Source organism: Pan paniscus, chromosome 13 (genome assembly GCF_029289425.2).
Source record: "Pan paniscus chromosome 13, NHGRI_mPanPan1-v2.0_pri, whole genome shotgun sequence".
NCBI classification, from domain to species: domain Eukaryota; kingdom Metazoa; phylum Chordata; class Mammalia; order Primates; family Hominidae; genus Pan; species Pan paniscus.
The window spans coordinates 78,802,687-78,822,041 of record NC_073262.2 but is presented as its reverse complement, the minus strand read 5'-3'; the positions used below and the strand labels follow the sequence as shown (position 1 = coordinate 78,822,041).

Below are 19,355 nucleotides of genomic sequence, written 5' to 3'. Positions count from 1 at the left end.
AAGTGTTTTTGAAGTACTGAAAAAATACCCCCCTTCTGGATCTCAAAATTAAATTTTAAGCTTATCCTTTCTCCCTTTCCCACTTTGGTCACTTTTTGATAGCTACAACCTTTTTTGGAGCCTGAGGCCTTGGGAAGACTGGTTTCATCTGAGTATATGAACTCTGGCCATTAACTTTGACTTTTTCCTCCTTATGCTTGAGGGTCAGCATTTTAGAAAAATGAACTTTGAACCCTTCCCAGGAGAGGCAGAAGAAAAACGACTAGAGGACATCTCCCCTGTTGAGAGTGATTCTTTAAAAAACTACTATTCTCAAGGCAAAGACGAGTGCTTGAAAACTTTTATACTTTTACAAATTCTGCTTCTAATTAATGAGCTGAGGAAAACTTCCTTAGATTTGGTTTTTAAAAAAATTAAAACTTCAGGGGGAAAAAAACTCTAAGGCTAACTTTTGTGGACTTCTAGATTCAATTAGGGGTTTTTTTTTTTCCTTCTTAAAGCAAGAGTTTCTCACCTTCCCACTTTCTCCCCACTGCACAGCCCCTCCCCTACACAGGCCATACACTAATTCCTGTAAAACACTGCTATGTGAGGGTATTTAGGGCATTTGGAATCCAGTTGGAACAGAAAATTCAGTCATTATCTAATGACCCAGTGCATAGAGATTTTGTTTTCTTTCCCCAGAAGGAAAATGTTGGACCATTTGTTGGTTTTTTTCCCTTTCCTTTAATCACCCAGAACTGGTTGTAAGCACAGTGCTGAAAAAAACACATGTGGAAATATATTTTCAAGAATGCAACTTTGAGTGAATCCTTTGCTTCCTTCTGGAAGGGTTAAGGCCCCCCTATACACATTTCCAGAGAGTGGGGAGGGGTGGAGTTCAGAAGTAAGTGCACATATCTCTGATTCTGCTCCCTGAAGTTCAGCCCCTTTCACCTTTTTAAGATTTTTGGCATGAAGGTGTCAGTTATTTCTGTACCACATTTCCCAACAAATAAATATTTAAGCAAATATCTAAACATAAAATAACCCATTTTTCCTTCCTTCTTAGACCCATTTCTTTGGAGGTGGGGCCACTGGGAGCAAAATATATATTTTTTAATCACATGAAATTCCATAGACAACCCAGAAAGTTCAGAAATCCTGACCCAGCTCTCTGGCTTCCACTGAAAGCACCTAGCACAGGGGTGGCCAACCTTCTGCCTCAACTCCCCCACATTATTAAGCCACAAAGCGCCCTGGAGGGGTGGAGTGGGGGAGAATGTCCAAATTCACAGTGGGATAAAGCATCCAACCTTCATTTGCAAATTCAAAATCCAAGAGCGGTGATTTTCATAAGTTTAATGACTCGCCAAGATTTTATGTTCTCAGTAGCTCCTGCCATATAATATACTTAGAGAGAGAATCCCGCCCCCCCTCCCATCCCCATCCCGCTCTGGGGAGGGGACTGCCCTCGGGCAGGACGCTAACCTAGTCCGAGGGCGGCCTGCTTGTCCCAGGTCCACCCCACAGTACCTTAGAGCCCAGCGAGGTGACAGCAGGCCCGGCCTGCCCCCGCAGCTTCGGCTCAGCCTGGTGCGCAGGGAGAGATGGGCCCAGGGTCCCCACTTCTATAAGGTCGTCAGGTCCGTGTGGTGGTCTTTGGCCATCGGCTGTAAATGCTGGCTGGGGGCGACTGAGGAGGAGCAAGATGAGGAGGAAGATGAGGACGATGACCTGCCTTTAGTGTTGGGCAGCTTATGATCTTTTTTCCACTTCATCCTCCGGTTCTGGAACCAGATCTTGATCTGGCGCTCCGACAGACACAGGGTGTGAGCGATTTCAATCCGACGGCGCCTTGTCAGATACCTGTTAAAATGAAATTCTTTTTCCAGTTCTAGGACTTGCTGCCGGGTGTAGGCCGTTCGGGACCGCTTGGGTTCCCCACCGGTGTAGTTGGGGTTCACTGCGAGACAAAACAGACAGGACAGGCAGGTCAGCGCCCGGCCACTAGTTAGGCCCCTCGCCCCCGCCGCTCACTTCCTGGCGCGCCCCGAGGCCCGCGGCCCTCCCCGCGCGCTCCCAAGCTCGCTTGCTTCCTCCCTCCCTCCCTCTCCCCGGCGCACACGCTCACTCCCACCCACCTCCTCAAACACACCCACATACCCCAGGCTTGCGGGATCCCCAAATGTGCTCCTTCTTCTGGGCCCACCACCAGGTCCGGAACCCTCAAGCATTTTGGAAATCCCTCGCTCCTCCACAGCCTTCCCCCTGCTCTGAAAATGGAGTCCTCCCCCACCCCCCCCATCCCCACCCCCTTTTGCACCCACAGCCGAGCAGCCAGCCACATGGTCCTGACCTGCTCCCTCAGCTATAAAAATTTATGGGGAGAGTAATTGCGGCGCCCATGGAAGCTCCACACGCCCCCACCTACTCGCACCCCCTTCCAGAGGACCCAGGCTAACGGGCTGGGATGTGGACAGAAAGGTTACTGGACCCTAGCCTTACCCGAATTCACGTGCACCTTCTTCATCCAGGGGTAGACCACGGCCGGCTGCTTGAGTGCCGTCCCGGGGGGCGGCTGCTTGGGGTCGGACTGACTGCAGGCCCGGGCGCCAGGCAGGGGCGCCGGCGGAGGCGCCGGGGGAGCTGGGCAAGGCTCTCCTGGAGCGGCGTAGTGACCGCCGGGGCCGCCTGGCTCTTGTCCGTGACCCCGCGCAGGCAGCGCCGAGCCAGGCCCGGGGCCGCTGCCTCCGAAAGGCTGCTCACCGAAGTCGGGCCGTGGGTAGAGCCCCGGGGGCTGGAAGTCCGCGCCCTGCGCGCCGCCGCCGTAGTAGTCGGCGCCCTGCTCGCCTAGGTAGCCGCCCTGCAAATACTCCTCGCACGGAGGGAACTTGGGGTCCACATACTTGGAGTTCACCATATACGAACTCATGACCATTAATTTCAGAAGGTAGAAAATACTAATTTTTCTCGTGTTGTCGTTTTTTCTCCTTCCATAGGGCCCTCCTACTTGCTGTCAACTGAATAAAGTTGGGCAGCCATGTGACCAGGCCAGCCAATGGCGAGGGAGCAAGTTTATCACCGGGTTGGTGAGCATCTCATAATTTTCACAAATTTAACTAAATAACATACGTGTAATCAAGTAGCTTGCTATGGCACATTTGAGAGCCCCTGCCAGATATTAATGTAGTTCCAGTCCCCAGCACCCCATTCCCCTCAGGTAATCCCAGCTTTTGTCTGCCACTGATTTTGCCAACCTTCCGTGCCCCTTCCACTCACCCCCAGCTGAATGCAACCCCCCACCCCCGACACCAAGTAGGCACAGCTCAAGGGAGAATGAATCCTCCTATTGGGGTACAGAGCAATGAAAGGTGGGTGGGTGAACTCGCCTCTGAGTTGGGCAGAGTGCCCCAGGCGAGGAGGGTTCCTGCCTGCCCGCCCTGCCTGCAGCCGGTGGGAGCAGGGATTCTGCCATACAAAGGCCGCCGTCCTGGCTTTGTCTTCATCAGGGTCACCCAAAAGTTACCAGAATCTGGCCAGCTTGAATCAAATTAGGCAATGAGTAACCGCCATGCTTTCTACCAGTGCCCAGGCCCGGGGGTTCCCAGCCAAAGCTGGGCCCTGCCAAAATAGCAGGGGGCCCTCGCTGCCCTTGCCCATGTAGCTGGGGGTGGGCTAGGATGGTGGCAAGGGCACCCCCACCTTGTCAAAATGCACCCTAGAGCTCCCCACTAGGCTTCTTTGAAGCTTGCTTTCTTCCCACAGGCCCCAAATACAAGCAAGCCCCAATTTGGGTACCTTTGCACCTCATGTTCCTGGAGGGCAGAGCTGGGACTGGGCAAGCTGGCCTTGCACCTCACTCCCTAGTACCCCAAAACCTAGCCCTTTGGCCCTGCATCCATGCAACCAATTAGGCTTGCATTCTCTCTTTCTCTCTCTCTCTCTCTTTCTCTCTTTCTGTCTTTCTTTCTTTTCAGCACCCAGAGGATACTCTGTTTAAAGGTGAGGAGCTTCTGGAGAGGAAAAGCTGCTCTATGTCACCAGGCGCAGCTGATCCTCCTGGAGTCCAAGGTAATAAAACAGAAAGAGGCGGCTGACCAGCGCCGGCTGCTTCTAGTCTCCATGTCGCACTTTGGTCTCTGGCTATTCCGAAGAAACGTGAAGTTTTTGCATCGACCATATATTCCCCTAGAATCGAATCTGTGACTATACGGATACCACACAAATTCGGTTCTACAGGGTATATATAGACAACGTTACAACCTCTGGGTCCCACCCAGAGTGAGGTACCTAGGTCGCTGCCGGCCCCAACCTCTTCCTCTGAGCCACCACCGTTCGACGCAGCCACCCGCACTTTCTGAGACAGTTCAGGTAGCCTAATGGGCTTGGCGACAATTTGAAGCAATGAGTTCCCTCATTCTTCTGCCAGGGTCAGGGTTACCAAGCAGGCGAGCAACCAGAATATTCTTCTTAAGAAAGAAAAAAAGAAAGAAAGAAAGAAAAATAATCCATCCCAAGGATGGCGGCTTTATTAACCACCCTCCCCCACCAGGATCCAAATAACCCTCCTCCTTACCAAGTGGTATTTTCCAGAAAGGAACAAATGCCCTCAGCGGCAGAAGAAAAAGAAGCGAGAGGGGAATATCCTGTGTCTACTCCTTTTCCTATTGCCCGACCAAGCCAGGTTGTCTGCCAAAGCTACTTCTCCAAGAAGTCGCGCATTTACCTTCATGGGCCCTGATCCGGGCTGGCCTCTCCGTTCCGCTGCTGCTGCAGACCCCGAGGCAGGCGCTGCTCACAGGCACCGAGCCGCCTTGGGCTGAGGCCGGCGCGCTAATGGTGAAGGGCAGGGCGAGGGGTCATTCGAAATCATTTACAAACATATCACAAACTTTCATTATTTTTGCTTTGCCGACAGCAGCACACAAGAGTACAAAAGTTCACAAATTTCACCCGCCCCAGCGCCTCGGCACTGTGCAGTGCTTGTCTCTCAGTTCAGGGCATGGAGAGCGCAGACTCACTCAGAGCCTCGATGGATTTCAGGGGCACAGGGATGCCCTGGCTCGAGTGGGGCTTTTGGCTGCCTAACTGTAGGCTGAAGGTGTTAGATTTTTTTTTAACTGTCTTGATTGCCCTTCCTACCTCCCACATAATTCAAAATTTAGTTTCAAGCCTGGGCCTGGGCCTGGTGGGGTGGGGCAGGGATACTCCCCCTCCAAGCCTGGCACTTTGCTCATCCCCCCATCCTTTGCTTCCACCACTTTACCTGTTTCGTAGGGATTTTGGGGGCGCCAGTTCTAACAAGGGCTATGAGGCTGCAGAATCTGTTTATCCCAGGAGAGTCCCCCCAATTTCCCTGAATGCCAAAGACTCCCAAGTATCCACCTTCCTGGGACACTGGGCCTAGGCTCTATCCAGACAAATTGGGGGAGCCTGCTGAGCCGGCTGGAGACCGGGGTGAATATACACATTTTCATATTTGTTAGACGCTGTGACCTGCATTTCACCTTATTGCTCGACTTGTTCAGACAGGTCAAAGCCAACGAGTTATTGATGAACAAAAGCGTTAAATATTCACCTCCCGCTCAACTGCCCATACTAATGCTTTTGATCTCTCGGGCTTTTTGTGCTGTGTTCAGCTACAGGGCGCCGAATGTGGGTTTGCTAGCGAGAAGCTTCTGCAGAGATAAGCACCCAGAGCCAGTGCAGGGGAGGAGAGAAGCAAGACCAGAGGTCCCCAGAACACCAGATTTTCCAGACTGGAGCCCAGAGCCCCTTTCACTTGAGCCAGCCTGGTGTATAGGGGTAGTTGCTCTTCTAGGGGTGTGCACAGTCTACAAAGGGTCGACTAGACTGCCCAGCCCAGCGGGGCCAAAAAACCTGTCTCTGAGGCCAGCCCCAGCTTTTCCAACCAAGAAGGAGGGAGACTGGTTCCTGCAGCCCTCACATATTCCAACTCCCATTAAAATAAAATCACTTCCGTTTTGCAGTGAGGGAGGGGCCACAGTTCTTTCTGTGACTCTCCCTCCAATACCATCGTCTTAATGAGATGGTCCTCCAGGAGGCTCCACAGGCCTAATCAGAAATGTACCTGTCTTTCACGGCACAGGCAACTCAGAAAGATCCAAACATCCAAGCCAAGGATCCCACGAGTCTCTGGCCCCACCCCACCGCATCCACCCCACTCCACCCTCCTATGCCTCCTTGCAGCACCAGCGCCTCTGGGGCGGAAATTCTCCAACTGCAGTTACAGAGAAGCAGAGGTGAAAAGAAGGTCCGTATCCCTCCTCGCTCAGCCAGTGTCCCAAGCCCAGGGCCCACACCGCTGCAAACAGATCGGGGGAGGGGCGGGGAAGGAATGTCCACGTAAAGCTCAGAAGCGGGCAACTCAACACACCCACGGCCACAGAGGATGGAGTTTTTGTTTTCAGTGAATTTTTTTAAAAACAGAAGGTTGGCCAGGCTAGACCAGGTTAAGAAGGGTTGGGCTGCGGAGGGGACCGCATGGCCTTGGTGTTTACTGCGTTGGTTTGAAGCCGCTAATAAGACAGGCTGCTAATTAGCAAGCTCTTAACAGAAGTGAGCGCCTTGGCGGAGCTGCACCTGTGCAGAGCAGGGAAGGGCCGCGAAGGTCTAGGGAGGCCCAAGGAGACAAGGCGAGACCCCACGGACCGTTCTCTCAGGCAGGTGTCTGTGAACCAGGCCCCAGAAAAGCTTTCCAGGACCTCGATTTAGCGCCTCCACCTCCCGAAGCGGGCTAACCTCGCAGAGCGAGGCCCGGGGTGGAGGGTGGGGGTGGGGTGGGGGAGGCAGGGCCTTTCTTCTATCCGCCCACTCCGCTGGCTTGGCCCCTTAGCCCACCACTTCCCCGCGATCAGTACCGCCTCTTCGCGATTCGGAAGAAGCGGGAAGGTACTTACAGCGGCGCTCTCTCATGGTCCTGAACCTGTTGCAATGAAAACGGGGATCACTTAAATTCCACATGATAATAAAGCAGACACATATAACACACAGAAAAATGACAAGGCCCAGATACCCCACCAATACCCAGACCTCCCTGCTTCAGGTGCCCGCCCCCGGGAACTGCGCAAAGTTCTCCGCGGAGCCGGAGACCGCAGTCCCTCAAGAGCAGAGCCACGGATTATGACAGATTTCGGTCTCCATCGCCTCCCCCACTCCACGCACCCTTGGGCAAAACCTCACTAGTTACTGGGCCCGAGTCAGGTCGCCTGTAACAGGGTATTCCCAGTGGGAAAACGAGAAGCGAGGAGAAAATGGGCCTTTGTGTGTTTCCTTCTGCGCAATCGGGCTGGGTGGGTGCAGGTCCACTGGGGAGGGGGTAGCCGCTCCATCTGCCCCTCACCCCTGCTTCCTATCTCTCCCACCCTGGGAGCAATTCGGCCTCCCTTTCCAGCTTCAGCTTGGTTTCAAATTCCTCAGCCCCAACCAGTGCCCCCAAAACCTGTCTTCTCTTCTTCAAAGAAGAATCAGGCATGGCTGGGACTTGCCACTTCTACTCCAATTCAAAACAAAGAGCAATTTCCAGGGGGAAATGAGGACCCAAATGATAACCAAGGAGGAGGAAAATCAATGGGTTTAAAGGTGAATGGCAATGCTTTAGATTGTTATCCAGCTCTATGGGTATGACATCAATTTTTCAGGATTGCTGCTGGAGAGCCCAGAAGACAATTTTACTAAGCAGTGGTCCTCCCAGAGGCTGGTGTCCAGTTTTAAGTTTTCAGTCTTTCCTGATATTATTATAGGAAAGCAATATCAGAAATCTCAGGGACAAAGCAGCTTCACCCTCATCCTCTCTTTCTTTCCCCACCCAGAATACCACTGTTTTATTCCACTTCTGAAGGAGATGCTCTTATGGGGAGGAGAGGGGCAGTAAGTCCCTCTTGTGAGGTGAGAGCCCTCAATTCCTAACTGTCCCTATCAGGAAGGGAGGGCATGGGAGATCGAGATGCTCATTCTATTTGTTAATTTAGGTTTAGGCTAAAATTAGAATTAACTTCGATGAGACTTATCCCCATCCTAGGCAGAAAAGTCAGGAACAGAGAAATCTCCCACCTCTGAAGTTGTTGTGGAAAAAGTAATAAGTGACTTACTGTTTTTCTTTCCTAGTGGGCAGGGGAGCTGGGAGTAGAACCGTCTCCTTCTTAGCCTGGAGCTGGCTGGAGCCTCTCACGTTCCTATTCCTGCTCCAGGAACCCAGCATCTGCACTTGTATGCTCTTAACCTAATTTATGGTGGGAATTATATTTTGGCTTGTCAACTCTCAAGCCATAAAACAAAGTTTATTGGAATCACGTGCTCGTAAATAGCCACTCAGGTCCCATCTCTGCAGAACCATAAATAACCTTTGGCTTTAAACTTTTATTCACTAAATAAAGGTTCGCTGCAACTGTTACCTCAGATTTAAATAGTTCCAAATATCCAGGATGCAAGGGAGGTCATATTCATATCAATACCCCAGGCTTTTCAAATAGCATCTTTTCAGAGAAGCTTTTTAAGTTGGGAGATAGTGCTATTTGGAAAAGGCTAGTTGGTGGGCATGTCTTATGATTCTTTGGCGGCATTCACTGTGAGTACCATCAACCCCTTTATTTCAATAATTTTCTAGCTCTAGATGTGATAAAGAAGAAGGTCAAAAGCCACTTCTTATTTGCTTATGACAGAAGTTGGAAGTTATTTGAGATTTTGTTCAAGTTTCAATGGAGAAAGGGTGGTTAGGGAGAGGCTGGGTGGGTTTGGGGGTGGGAGTGGCAGTTGGAATTAACACTTGGCTCCCTCCATATTGTTGTGCATGGGCTTGGACAAAGTTGAAGGTAGCCACATGCCTAGAGGTTTCTGTAATTCGCTTAGATCTGAAAGGAAAGCCTTTGCAAGTGACCAAACTGCTTAACACAGCAAGACTTGGGGTTTGGTAAAGTGAGAAAGTGGAGAATAGCCTCATTAGAATCTTTGGCAACTAAAGCTCCAAAGAAGGTTACAAAACAATAAAACAGCCCTGGTGTGAAGGCGACAGGGTGTGAGGAAGCAAATGAGACTCTCAAGGAATCCAAGCCTAGGAAGTCAGATGTCCCCACTCCCATGGTGTCTCCAAGCACAGTGATTAAGGCTCAGGAACTTTGGGGGCTCAAAACTGGGTGGGAGTTTTAGGAGCACTACCCCCACACCCACACTGCTGCCCCCACCAGGGAGAGAGCCTAAGAGAGGAAGAGAGAGTAGTACACTGCCGCTGTCCTGCTGAGAAAGCCAAGGAAAGAGCTTGGCCTGAAGCTGCTCTCTAGGAAAATGTGGCATTCTCTGCTTGGGGGAGGCTGGGGTGGGGGTAAGAGAGAGGGAAAGATGCCCTCAGCTCCCACCAAGGAGCATAAATAAAAAGAGAATTGACCCCCCAGCACGCTTCAATAGCCCACCAGAGTTGCCACCAAACAGTGTAAAAACATGTGTGGTTTTGACTATTCTGATGAAAATAATGGATGTTCTGTGGAGATTTGTAGAGCACACACACATATGATTTCTAAATCAAATTCAGTTGCAACTGTTCCCATCAGAACGACCCATCAAGCCCATAAAAGAGATCCCTTCATACAAAGATCTCTTTGCATCCCAATTTCCACCCATTCTACATGCATTTTCAAACCCATTTCCTGATTTCACTGTCATTAGCTAGAAAGCAGGGGGCTATTAGCCTGGATTGTAAGGCATCCATTTCTCCTTTTTTTGTTTCATTAGCCATGTAGGAAGATATTTTTCTTTTATGGTTGATGGCATCTGTTTTTAAAAATGGATAAACTCTTCAAAACATAGTTTCTGATTCTGGTTAGCACTAGATGAGCAGCTGTAAAATAATAATAATAGTTTGAGGGGTTGAGAAGAGCTTTCTTTATTTTCCTGTAACCCCAGCACTTTGGGAGGCCAAGACAGGCAGATCACGAGGTCAGGAGTTTGAGACCAGCCTGACCAACATGGTGAAACCCCATCTCTACTAAAAATACAAAAATTAGCCGGGCGTGGTGGCATGCCTGTAATCCCAGCTACTCAGGAGGCTGAGGCAGGAGAATCGCTTGAACCCAGGAGGCAGATGTTGCAGTGAGCCGAGATCGCACCACTGCACTCCAGCTTGGGCGACAGAGCTAGGATCTGTCTCAAAAAAAAAAAAAAAAAAAAGAAAGAAATTAATCATAGTACATATTAGTTTCCAGGCAATTGTGATGAGCTTTTTATGAGAATGGGGTAACGAGAAGATAAGACTGAGGAGAAATAGTGTTTGAAACAGTGATGGGTACCCAGTCAGGGCTAGGTAGACATTCTTTGAACCAACGGTGATGAAGCATGGTGACTGAGACATGCTTGCAACCTTTACTGTGGCCTACACAAAAAGATAAAATTACATAGCCTACTCTGTATATTTAGACAATAACGGAAAAGTAGCTGTGAGTAAAGAAAAGGAGAGACGAAAGGAATATATTGAGGCAGACATCATTTATGTCCTGATCTTAGGAAAGCGAGGCAAAGTGATTAAAGAGAGAGTAAGTGTCCACCTTCTCATAATCTTCTCTTGTCTCCTCCTTCCCCTATTCCTTTTCTCCTCCCCTCCTCCTGGTCTTCTGTAGATGAAAGAAAGAGTGAAATGGGGGAGAGAAGCTGAGTGGTGGAAAGAGTAGAGCTAGCATGTGCCAGTTTGTTGCGGAGTTTCCCAAGAACTTGCAATGGTTGTGGTGATAATGGAAGAGGCAGTGGGGAAAGACAAGTTGAGCCTTCTTAAAAACCTAGAAGGAATTAATTTATAGGTAAAGTGGGACTGTAGGTACTGTCCTTCCCCATGTGGCTAAAAAGAGCCTAGGAAGCTCCCATGAGATAGGGCACCTTGTAGGGCTCCTCCAAACCCTGGGAGCCAAAGTAGCTTGCAGGAAGGAGGAGAGAGTGAAGGGGTCCCGGGAGGAAGCAGCTCTACTCCAAAAGTAATGAAAGTCAGCCCTCTGCCCATCCTAAGGGCCCCTGCTAGGTGGCTCCAGGAAAGAATATTCTCATTTTGGCTCTTAAGAGGCCTTTTGCCTGAAGGGGGGTGGAGCTTTCCTCTTAAACTAAATGTTTGTACAACCAGAAGAGATAGGTGGGGCTTTGAATACCTGGCCAGGCGCAGGTGGAGAAAGAAGACTGCCCAGGGCTGGTACTTAAGGACGTAGTCTGGGGGTATAGCCAGAGAAGGACTGAACAGGGAGTCCCCAGCATGAGGGAAACATAACTCTATATTCCTGGCACTATACTCTATCACCAAAACAGAAACATTTCTCTCCCTGCCCACTTCCCCCTGCCCCAGTGGAGTCACTCATTGGAGCTCTGGCTTGAGGACCCAGGGAGGCAGAGGTGACCCCAGACAAAAAGGCCAATAGTGAGAGAAGAGACCAAAACAAAAGGGGAGGGGGCTTGGAGCAAGATGTTTGAGAGCAGAGCGGAGGCTAGAAATAAGGCTCCAGTGGTCCCAAGAAGGGCAGAAGAGGCTAAGGTGGCTATCCAAGTACTAGGAGAACCAAGATTTGTTGGAACAGGAGGTGCTGCCCTAGGCTGTAGGCAGAACACTGCCTGACAAGGTTGGTAGCAGAAGAAACTGTATGTTTTGAGGGAAAATCTGACCCAGGAGGACTTCCTGGTTAAGCCAAGCAAAGCAGCTTGGCCAAGAGCTACTAAGGCTCTCAGGAAAAAAGTCTGTAGCCAGAAGTCATGGACCCAGAACTAAGGGTGAGGACTTATCCCTCAATTCTCCATTGACCCTTCCAATTCTTTTAAATTCCGTACATCTTTTATGAAGAGTTATAAAAATACCCTTTCTGGCTACAACCCCCACACATGTTGGGGGCAGAGGCTCAGCTGCTGCCCTGGAGCCCAGATCCTGGGGCACAAGCAGTTAAAGGGGTGAGAAGGGTTGGGGGGAGTGGAGGTGGGGCTCCTCGGCTTCCTTGGCTGTTGTTGGTCTTTTGCTTTCCTACCCTGCCCTAGATTTTAAAAGACTAAGGAGGGTCCTCGCCCTGGGGCTATAGAATAACAAGAGGAACAACCAGCCCAGTGGGTGTGACTGACAGGACAGGGTGGTGATGGAGAAGGTGATTGCAGGAGCTGGATAAATGGGCCTGCTCTCAGGAAAGACCTGAAGCCATCTGTGGGAGTCGAAGATGTGCCTGTGTGAATGTGAGGCCTCCCCTACCTGATACCTGCCCACTGAGGAGTTAGGGCCACTTTCTGCTTGGTGTAACCCTGATACATTTAGGTGCCAGACACTGAGACCCAATGGGCCAGGACTATGTGGCCCACAACAGCAATAGGTTAAGTCACGGAACTATGTTCTCCTGAGTCTGCTACTTCCTGTGTGTTCAAGCCTGTCTTCTCCTCCATAGAATTCAAAAATTTGGTGAGTGAACCAGGGGTCTTTTGCTCTAAAAGTCTAGGCCTGATTACTCAGCAAAAGGGGTATAATAAGAAACATGTATGTATTGAATACTTGGTATGTGGCAAAACACTGGTTTAAGTACTTAACCAGTGAGTTAAAGTACATAAAGCAGTTAGAATAGTGCCTGACATATAGAATTGCAAGTAAGTAAAAATTCTCATAGCAACCCTTGAAGGTACTCTTATCCCTCCTTTTCAAAGAAATTAACAGGTCTAGAGAGTTGCAGTACTCGCCTAAGGTCACGCAACAGGTAAGTGGTACCATGGCAGTCTGAACCCACAACTTGCTGTCTTTGAAATCTGTAAGCCAAAAGTAAGGGATCCACGGCCTCTTCCCTAAAATGTAAGTATTCAGTCTATAGGGTGGTGACCTTAAAAACCACAACCCTGGATGGAACCCTAAGAGCTCTGGGGGATGCTTAGTTGTAGGGTTAGAGGGAACTTGATCTTTGGAGAACAAAGGATCATAAAAGGAGCAGGAGAAATAATTGACCAGTGGTTCTCAAACATAAGTATGCAGCCCAAGTGCCCTGGGCGGAGGAGTGTTTACAAAATGCAGGTCTCTGGGTACCATATCTGGATATTCTGATTCAGTAGGTCTGGGATAGGACCCAGAAACCTGCATTATAAACAAGAGATTTGATGCAGGTCTTCACTGAGAATCATTATCCTAGAGAAGGCGGTGGGGAGAGGGGGACAAAAGACTGCATTGCCAAGAGATAACGGAGGATCAGTGGGATTGGGTCAGAGCATTATTTAAGTAAGGTGTCGCTGGCTCTTGAACCTGGTGCGAGGAGTGCCCAGTGGAGCCCACAAAAGGCCTGAAATGAGCGAAGTGGTGATAGAAGAGTGGTTGGGTGGTGTGGAGTAGACATGCGCATCTGGCTAGTTCTCTTGAGCTGCAGAGCAAATGGGATTTACCCAAGCTCTGAGTCTCCAGGGAGTCCCAGGACCCAGGCCCTGTTCTAAGTGAGCAAGGGCAAGGCCCATCAGCCTGTTGGAGGAGGCACTAAAGGATGTGCTTTTCAAGGCTGTCCATTCTGGGTACCAGGAATCCCGGGCAAGGTAAATGACAAGACCCACGGCCCAGCGGGAGGGGCTGGTTGGGATCCGCAGATTGGGCCCAGCTTGCCCCACACAGGATTCAAGTTGCTGCTCCTACAAGCGCAGCACGAGGAAATCGCGCCCCCTCCGGGAGGGCGGAGAAAGCGAGGTGGCCCGCCAACCCGGAACGGCCCTAGGCTCCCAGGCCTCGGAGCTGCTTCCACTGCCAGTCTGGGGAAAGGAACCCCTTGGGGGATGGGGCGCAGCACCGTCGACCCTTGTTCGAGGCCCCACACACTTGGCGCGCGGAGGTAGAGTGCGCGGGAAGGGAGGAGCGGGTAGCGATCCCTCCGCTCCCGCCCTCCCCGGCCCGCCGCAGCCGGCGAGACGCTTGTCCTACAGCGCCTCCTCCTGGACGAGGCGCCAGACAGCAGAGCAGGGAGACCACCAGCCCCGGAAACCTGAGGCTGGGACTTCCTCCGGCAGGCGGAGGTCTCCCCGCACCAGAGGCTGGTTCTACAGTGTCCCCTGGGGCGGCTGGAAGGAGCAAGAGGGACCTGAGGCCACCTCTCATCCCCTACCCCCCACCCCAGGACAAACAACAAGCTCGTGGCCCAGAGGCGCTTGTCCCCTATTATTTAAGCGAACCCAGGCGGGAAAAGCCCTTATATGTCCGTTCATTTATTTGTTTATTTATTTATTTATTTGACTGCTCTTCGCCGAGCTGCTGCCCCCCAGAGCCCTCGAATGTGCTGTGCTGGCATAACAAGATCCGGGAATGGTCAGGCCGAAGGATTGACCTGAAGTGTGGCGGTTTGAACAGGCGCCAGGAGAAAAGGCCTTTTCCCAAAGTAGTAGCACCAGGCTGAAAAAAAAAAATCTACAGCCTTCCCCGAGGGGCAAATATATGCTATATATATATATAAACTGGAAAGAAGAGTGTTTCCTTTGGCCCTCGTCTCGTATTTTCAGCCTATGTCTAGCGTACAGATTTAAACTGGGGTGAGGTGATAAGTCATAATGATTGGAAATGTAGCCAAAGGTAGAACTGTTCAGCTATACAGGGAAGGCTGAGATAAAGGCAAGATGAGTAGCGAGCCTTGACGGAGGGAGAATGGAAAGATCGGGTGTATCTTCCTGCTCGAGTCCACTCGCCCCCCCCACCCCCCCGCCCCCACACCCGTGCTTTGCCGATCGAATTCCCGGGCTAGGCCATTTCACTGCACATGCGCTGGACGCCTGGCGCGGGTGTGTGGCGGGCGCTGCGGGACCGTGAGCTGTGCGGCCGGCTTGCACCGCGCAGTGCGGATAAGGTACCGCGCACTGCTTCTACGCCTGGATGCAGAGGAGCTTGGGAACCTCATCTCAAGAAGCAGGAAACACACTTTTCTTTTTCAGGAAAACATGTATTAAAAGCTTCAACTGTCCTTTCTGATTTGCAAACCCTATTCCGCCGAACAAGCAGCATCTCCTCGTTGCCAATGAACACTCTGAAGGTTGTTATGTGGATCAGAAATGTCACATCTTGGGCACCGCTTCCCTTGAGTCGTTCTTCAAGGCGGGGAAAACCATCCTACATCCAGAGAGCACAACTTCTCCCTCATTCTGCAAAACTATCAAGTCTAAAGGACCAGTCCCTAGAAAGAGGGCATCTGTTCACGCCATTTCCGAAAACGTGACCCTAAATTGAATTTAAGTTGAAATTCTGAGTTCTTGATGGCTTCTCCCCAGCTTCCGGTGCCCCCGCATACCCTACCCGGCTGCCTGGCCGCCGCACTGCGGCAAGGCCGTAAATACCTCTAACAGCTGCCTGCCAGCCCAGGGTGAAATACTGTCTTTGTTCGATTTCCCTTGCCTCTCTGATTCAGAAAACAGAACTCTGGCGAAATTTATTTGTAGAAACATCTGACGGGAAAATACGCTTTGTTTTCAGCTCTCGTGCTTGGCCACATTTATAATTTCAAGCTTCGCTCTTTCTCCTGGTCCTCGCCAGAGATCTCAAGCCCAGTTCATGGCCTGACCCGTCGTCACCAAGGCCCGGACATGCTATCGGCTCCCTGATCTATGAGAGAACAGAGGTTTGGGCCAAGGACACTGGGAGTTATACTTCTGGGCTTCTCAGCTCTCAGGGTCCCAGCGTTTTAAAATTTCGTTTCATTTTTTGGTTAGGTTAACAGAAACAATGGGGTTATTTCCGGTAGTGGCAACAGCACGAACTGGTCGTCTTGTGGACTAATGGCCAGAGAGTTCCTGTGATTTGCGGATTATTTCCCTTAGATGCAATCGACCATTTCGTTCCAATAAGAATTAATGCTACCACGGGGCTTACAAAGAACCCCTCAAGTCTTCCAAATCTGCCCATGACATCAACCTCTGCTGCGTAATCGGACCTGCACCCAACCCAGGTTTTTAGTCACCCAAGCGCGCTGGGCTACAGAACCAGGGAAAAGCACTGAAGCTCTGAACATAGAGCTTGGCCATCAGGGCCACGCCCCCACCCCCACCCGGGTACCATCCGACCTAGGGACTCTTCCTGCTCCGAATCTACCCGGCAGGGCCTAGAAGCCACTGTCCAGGTGCCTGCTTTTCAATGGGGAATGTTTTTTACCCCGATCAAAGAATGACCTCAAAGGTCATTGTACTGTAGTAGAGAAATAATTACAAAATACAAACACTCCAAATAAAATAAGAATCACTCGAGTTTCTTATTTGTAAGTGATCAGAGTTAGTGATCCAGGAGAATTTGCAGGCATCAGCTGGCCACAAATCGTGGACCTCCATTTTGAAATGAGCATGATTCCATCATTAATTACGAAAAACACCTTTCCACAAAGATGACATGTTTTGTTCAGAAACTCTTTTATAGCCCACGTTGTTACATTGGAATTTTAAGGGAATAATAAGTTAGGATTTACCACTGGGTGCTTTGGGAACCATACCCTTGCTTTGCGCAGGCAGTCTCATGCGCAATGCGGCAGATTGTCCAAAGGTTTCATTTCACAATGTTCATGAGGGAATAGGCAATAGGATTTGCGAACTGCATCCGCAAGTGCCATTCAAAATCAGTGGGAGAAAATAGCTTTTTTTCTTCTGCAAAGGATTTTCTTTTATGCATATTGTTTCAGTTCAGCAGTTTTGAAGTTGAGGGAAGAATGTTGCAATGTAATATTTATTAGCAGGTGGGAAAAAAACACAACCCATCAATACATTTAGAGAGCAAAAAGATCTACTCTTTTCCTACTCTGGCAAATAAGAAACACACGATGTTTCAACACAGAGATGTCTTGTATTTCTCAAAGATCTATTGGGTTTTTACCAAGACCTGCACCATATATTCTGATACCATTACCTCCCAAAACATGCATTCATTTTGTGATATAAAAGAATCCAAATTCACCTGACGGATTATCATATGCGGGAAGAGCCTATCTTGAGTTGTTTAAAAATTTCTCTAAGAACTAGAGAAACATTTAAAAATATTTAAAATTCCATCTCATACAACACAAGGCCCAATAAACCATCAACCCTAGAAATTAACCAGCATCAGTCACTAAAGCCTAGATTCAAACACCAAGCACATCCTAGAAACAGAGAATTCACCCCACCCCCACCCAAGCCCCAACCCTCAAAAAACACCTGTTAGCCTCCCAGGAACCTCTGGCCACGGCCACAGGTAAACCACAAAAACCACAGCTCTATATAAAATGTCTTTAGTGACCCCCAGCAAAGTGGAGATGCTCAGTAGTAACCCGTCTATACACTTTCCTAGGGTAGGATTGAGGGGCTCTCCATCTAGGCAGTGGGATCCTGTCTGTGGCTACCCATATCTCAGAATTTTTGAAATAATACTGCCCCCTTAGACTTCTGAACCCAGCCGGACTCCACCCCAGGCCCCAGGGGACGCCCTAGGAACGAAGTGATTGGGGGAAGGGGCTTAGACAGCGACCCCCACTTCCCCGGGAAATGTAGGGGAGCAGCCGGACTGAGCTGCCCAAGGGGGTCGGCGCCCCAGGCTTCTTGGTGGCATGCTGGGGCGCGGGGAGGGGGCGATTCTTACCCGAAGGCTGCCGAGCTACAGGCGGCGGTCGGTCCGGGCGTCTGCTGTAATCCACTAGGCGCTGCCCGGCTGCGCTCACTCTCGGACGCAGAGACCCGCTCATGTTGGTGAAGAAGCCGCGCCAGAACCGCGCGGCTGCAGTCACCTCGAGCAGGCCGGCTGCTCCTGGCAGGCGGTGTCGGCGCCAGCGGGGAACTCGGCGCCCAGGGCCCCTTCCAGGCCCTCCCTCGCCGGGCTCCCCACCAGCTCCGGAGGTGGCGGCGATGCGGACCGAGTGAGCGGCGGTGGGGCCAGGCCGGGCGCCGGGCGAGAGCCGAGGCCGCGGCGGACTCCGCAATCCCGCAGCCGGCGACTGGAGCCCACCTCTGCAGAGACAAAGGTTAGAAAAAGAGGGGGTGAGGCTCTGGGAAAGCAGAATGCGGGGGGAAATTCGCCTGGGAAATCAGGAAAAAGGCCGTGAAGGCGAGCGGCGCCTGCACATGACCAGCCGCAGCCAATGACGACCGCAAATAGGTCATAAAAAGGTCTATTACCAAGTTGTAAATTTTCTTCAAACAAAAAGGAATTTACTGCAATTCCTTGCGGATTTTGCACATACAGCTCGCAAGCGCCATGTTTTTTCTTCTCCTGCTTTCTCTCTCCCCCGCCTCCTCTCTTCCTTCTCCTCCTCCTCTCTCTCCATTCTCTCTCTCCTTCCTCCCTTCTCTTTCTCTGTCCCTCTTCACCTTTCCCTTTTTCTTCCCTTCGTGGTTCTTCCCTCCCTCCCCGCCTCCTCTGTTTCTTTTTCTAGGATTTATTTGTGTGTGTGCGTTTGTGTGTGTGTGTGTGTGTGTGTTCTCTGGTTTGGCTCAAAACCTCTGCGCAGTTGGCCATTGTGAAGGAGGGAAATGAACTCAATGTACTGCTCACGCTCTGGGGAAGGGATCCCCACAGCCACCTCCTCCCATCTCTCACCCTGTGCCAGTCACTTGGCTTCTCCTCCTCTCCCCTCAGGAAAAGGCCTGTCCCCAGAGGCAGCCAACCACTTTCGGTTTCCCCTCCTCCCTCTCATCTTGCAAGCCAGCCCCAGTTATCTTGGGAAGAAAACAAGGGGTCTTCAGGCCAAGAAAATGTGCCCCCAACACACCACTCCAACATAAATTGGGGTCCCTCCCATTCCCGGGAGGTTCTGCAGTAGGATAATCACCAACCAGCTTAAAGGCTTCAAATGGTTTTAGGTACTTGTCAACCTCTCCGAAATACCCGTTTGAAAGTCTACCACCTGGTCTTTCTCCACAGAAACATCTTTCTGAACAGACAGGGTTATGGTTTCTGGATCCCTTCTGAAACTCCTTGCTCTACGTCCCCCTCTAAGAGCAATTCTCATTTTTATGGAGTTTAATTCTAGTTCTCCCCTCTCCTCTTGCCCCCAAATATTTCCCAATTGAAAAATTTGTTCAACGCAATACTGAAAAGACATTTGTTCAGGAAAAGAGTGACTTCCTCAGATCAGCCTAGAAAAAAGAATAATTCCTTTTCCTCAAAGGCCGGTGTCACATTCCCTTTATATTTTTCACAGGAACTGCTCTGGTGAACTCCCCCTGAAAGTAAATGTCCTTGGCTGGCCTCCAGCATTCTCCTCATGGGCATAACCATGCAGCCTTCAGAACCTTCCTGAAAGAGGTAACACCACCCCCCATCCTTTTAAAGACAGTGTCTTTACACTTCCAGTACTATGTTACAAATGTTTGCATCAGATACCTGTGTATAAGTTCTCTGCTATTAACATCTGCACACCCAGTAAGTGCCTAAGTGGATGTGGACTGAAGCAGGAAGC

General features: G+C 50.5%; 1 protein-coding gene and 1 non-coding gene across 2 annotated transcripts; both read right to left on the bottom strand.

Moving 5' to 3' along the window:
* Positions 1-1,326: 1,326 nt before the first annotated feature.
* On the bottom strand, positions 1,327-18,402 carry HOXD4 (homeobox D4). The gene is made up of 5 exons (XM_034954563.4): positions 17,540-18,402; positions 8,094-8,224; positions 6,903-6,928; positions 2,488-4,815; positions 1,327-1,945 (listed from the first exon to the last, which is right to left on the bottom strand). The coding sequence occupies exons 4-5, from the start codon at positions 2,918-2,920 to the stop codon at positions 1,611-1,613; spliced, it is 768 nt and encodes a 255-aa protein (XP_034810454.1). The 5' UTR covers positions 2,921-4,815; positions 6,903-6,928; positions 8,094-8,224; positions 17,540-18,402; the 3' UTR covers positions 1,327-1,610.
* On the bottom strand, positions 4,142-4,251 carry MIR10B (microRNA mir-10b). Its single transcript, NR_106569.1, has one exon. It is a non-coding gene; the product is annotated as a microRNA mir-10b (primary transcript).
* Positions 18,403-19,355: the final 953 nt, after the last annotated feature.

What these genes read in the sequence shown, in the direction of transcription:
- HOXD4 (XM_034954563.4), bottom strand. Translation starts at nt 2,920, where the DNA reads ATGGTCATGAGTTCGTATATGGTGAACTCCAAGTATGTGGACCCCAAG. An exon ending in GAAGGTGCACGTGAATTCGG is followed by an intron (nt 1,946 to 2,487) that starts GTAAGGCTAGGG and finishes TTTGTCTCGCAG; the next exon opens with TGAACCCCAACTACACCGGT.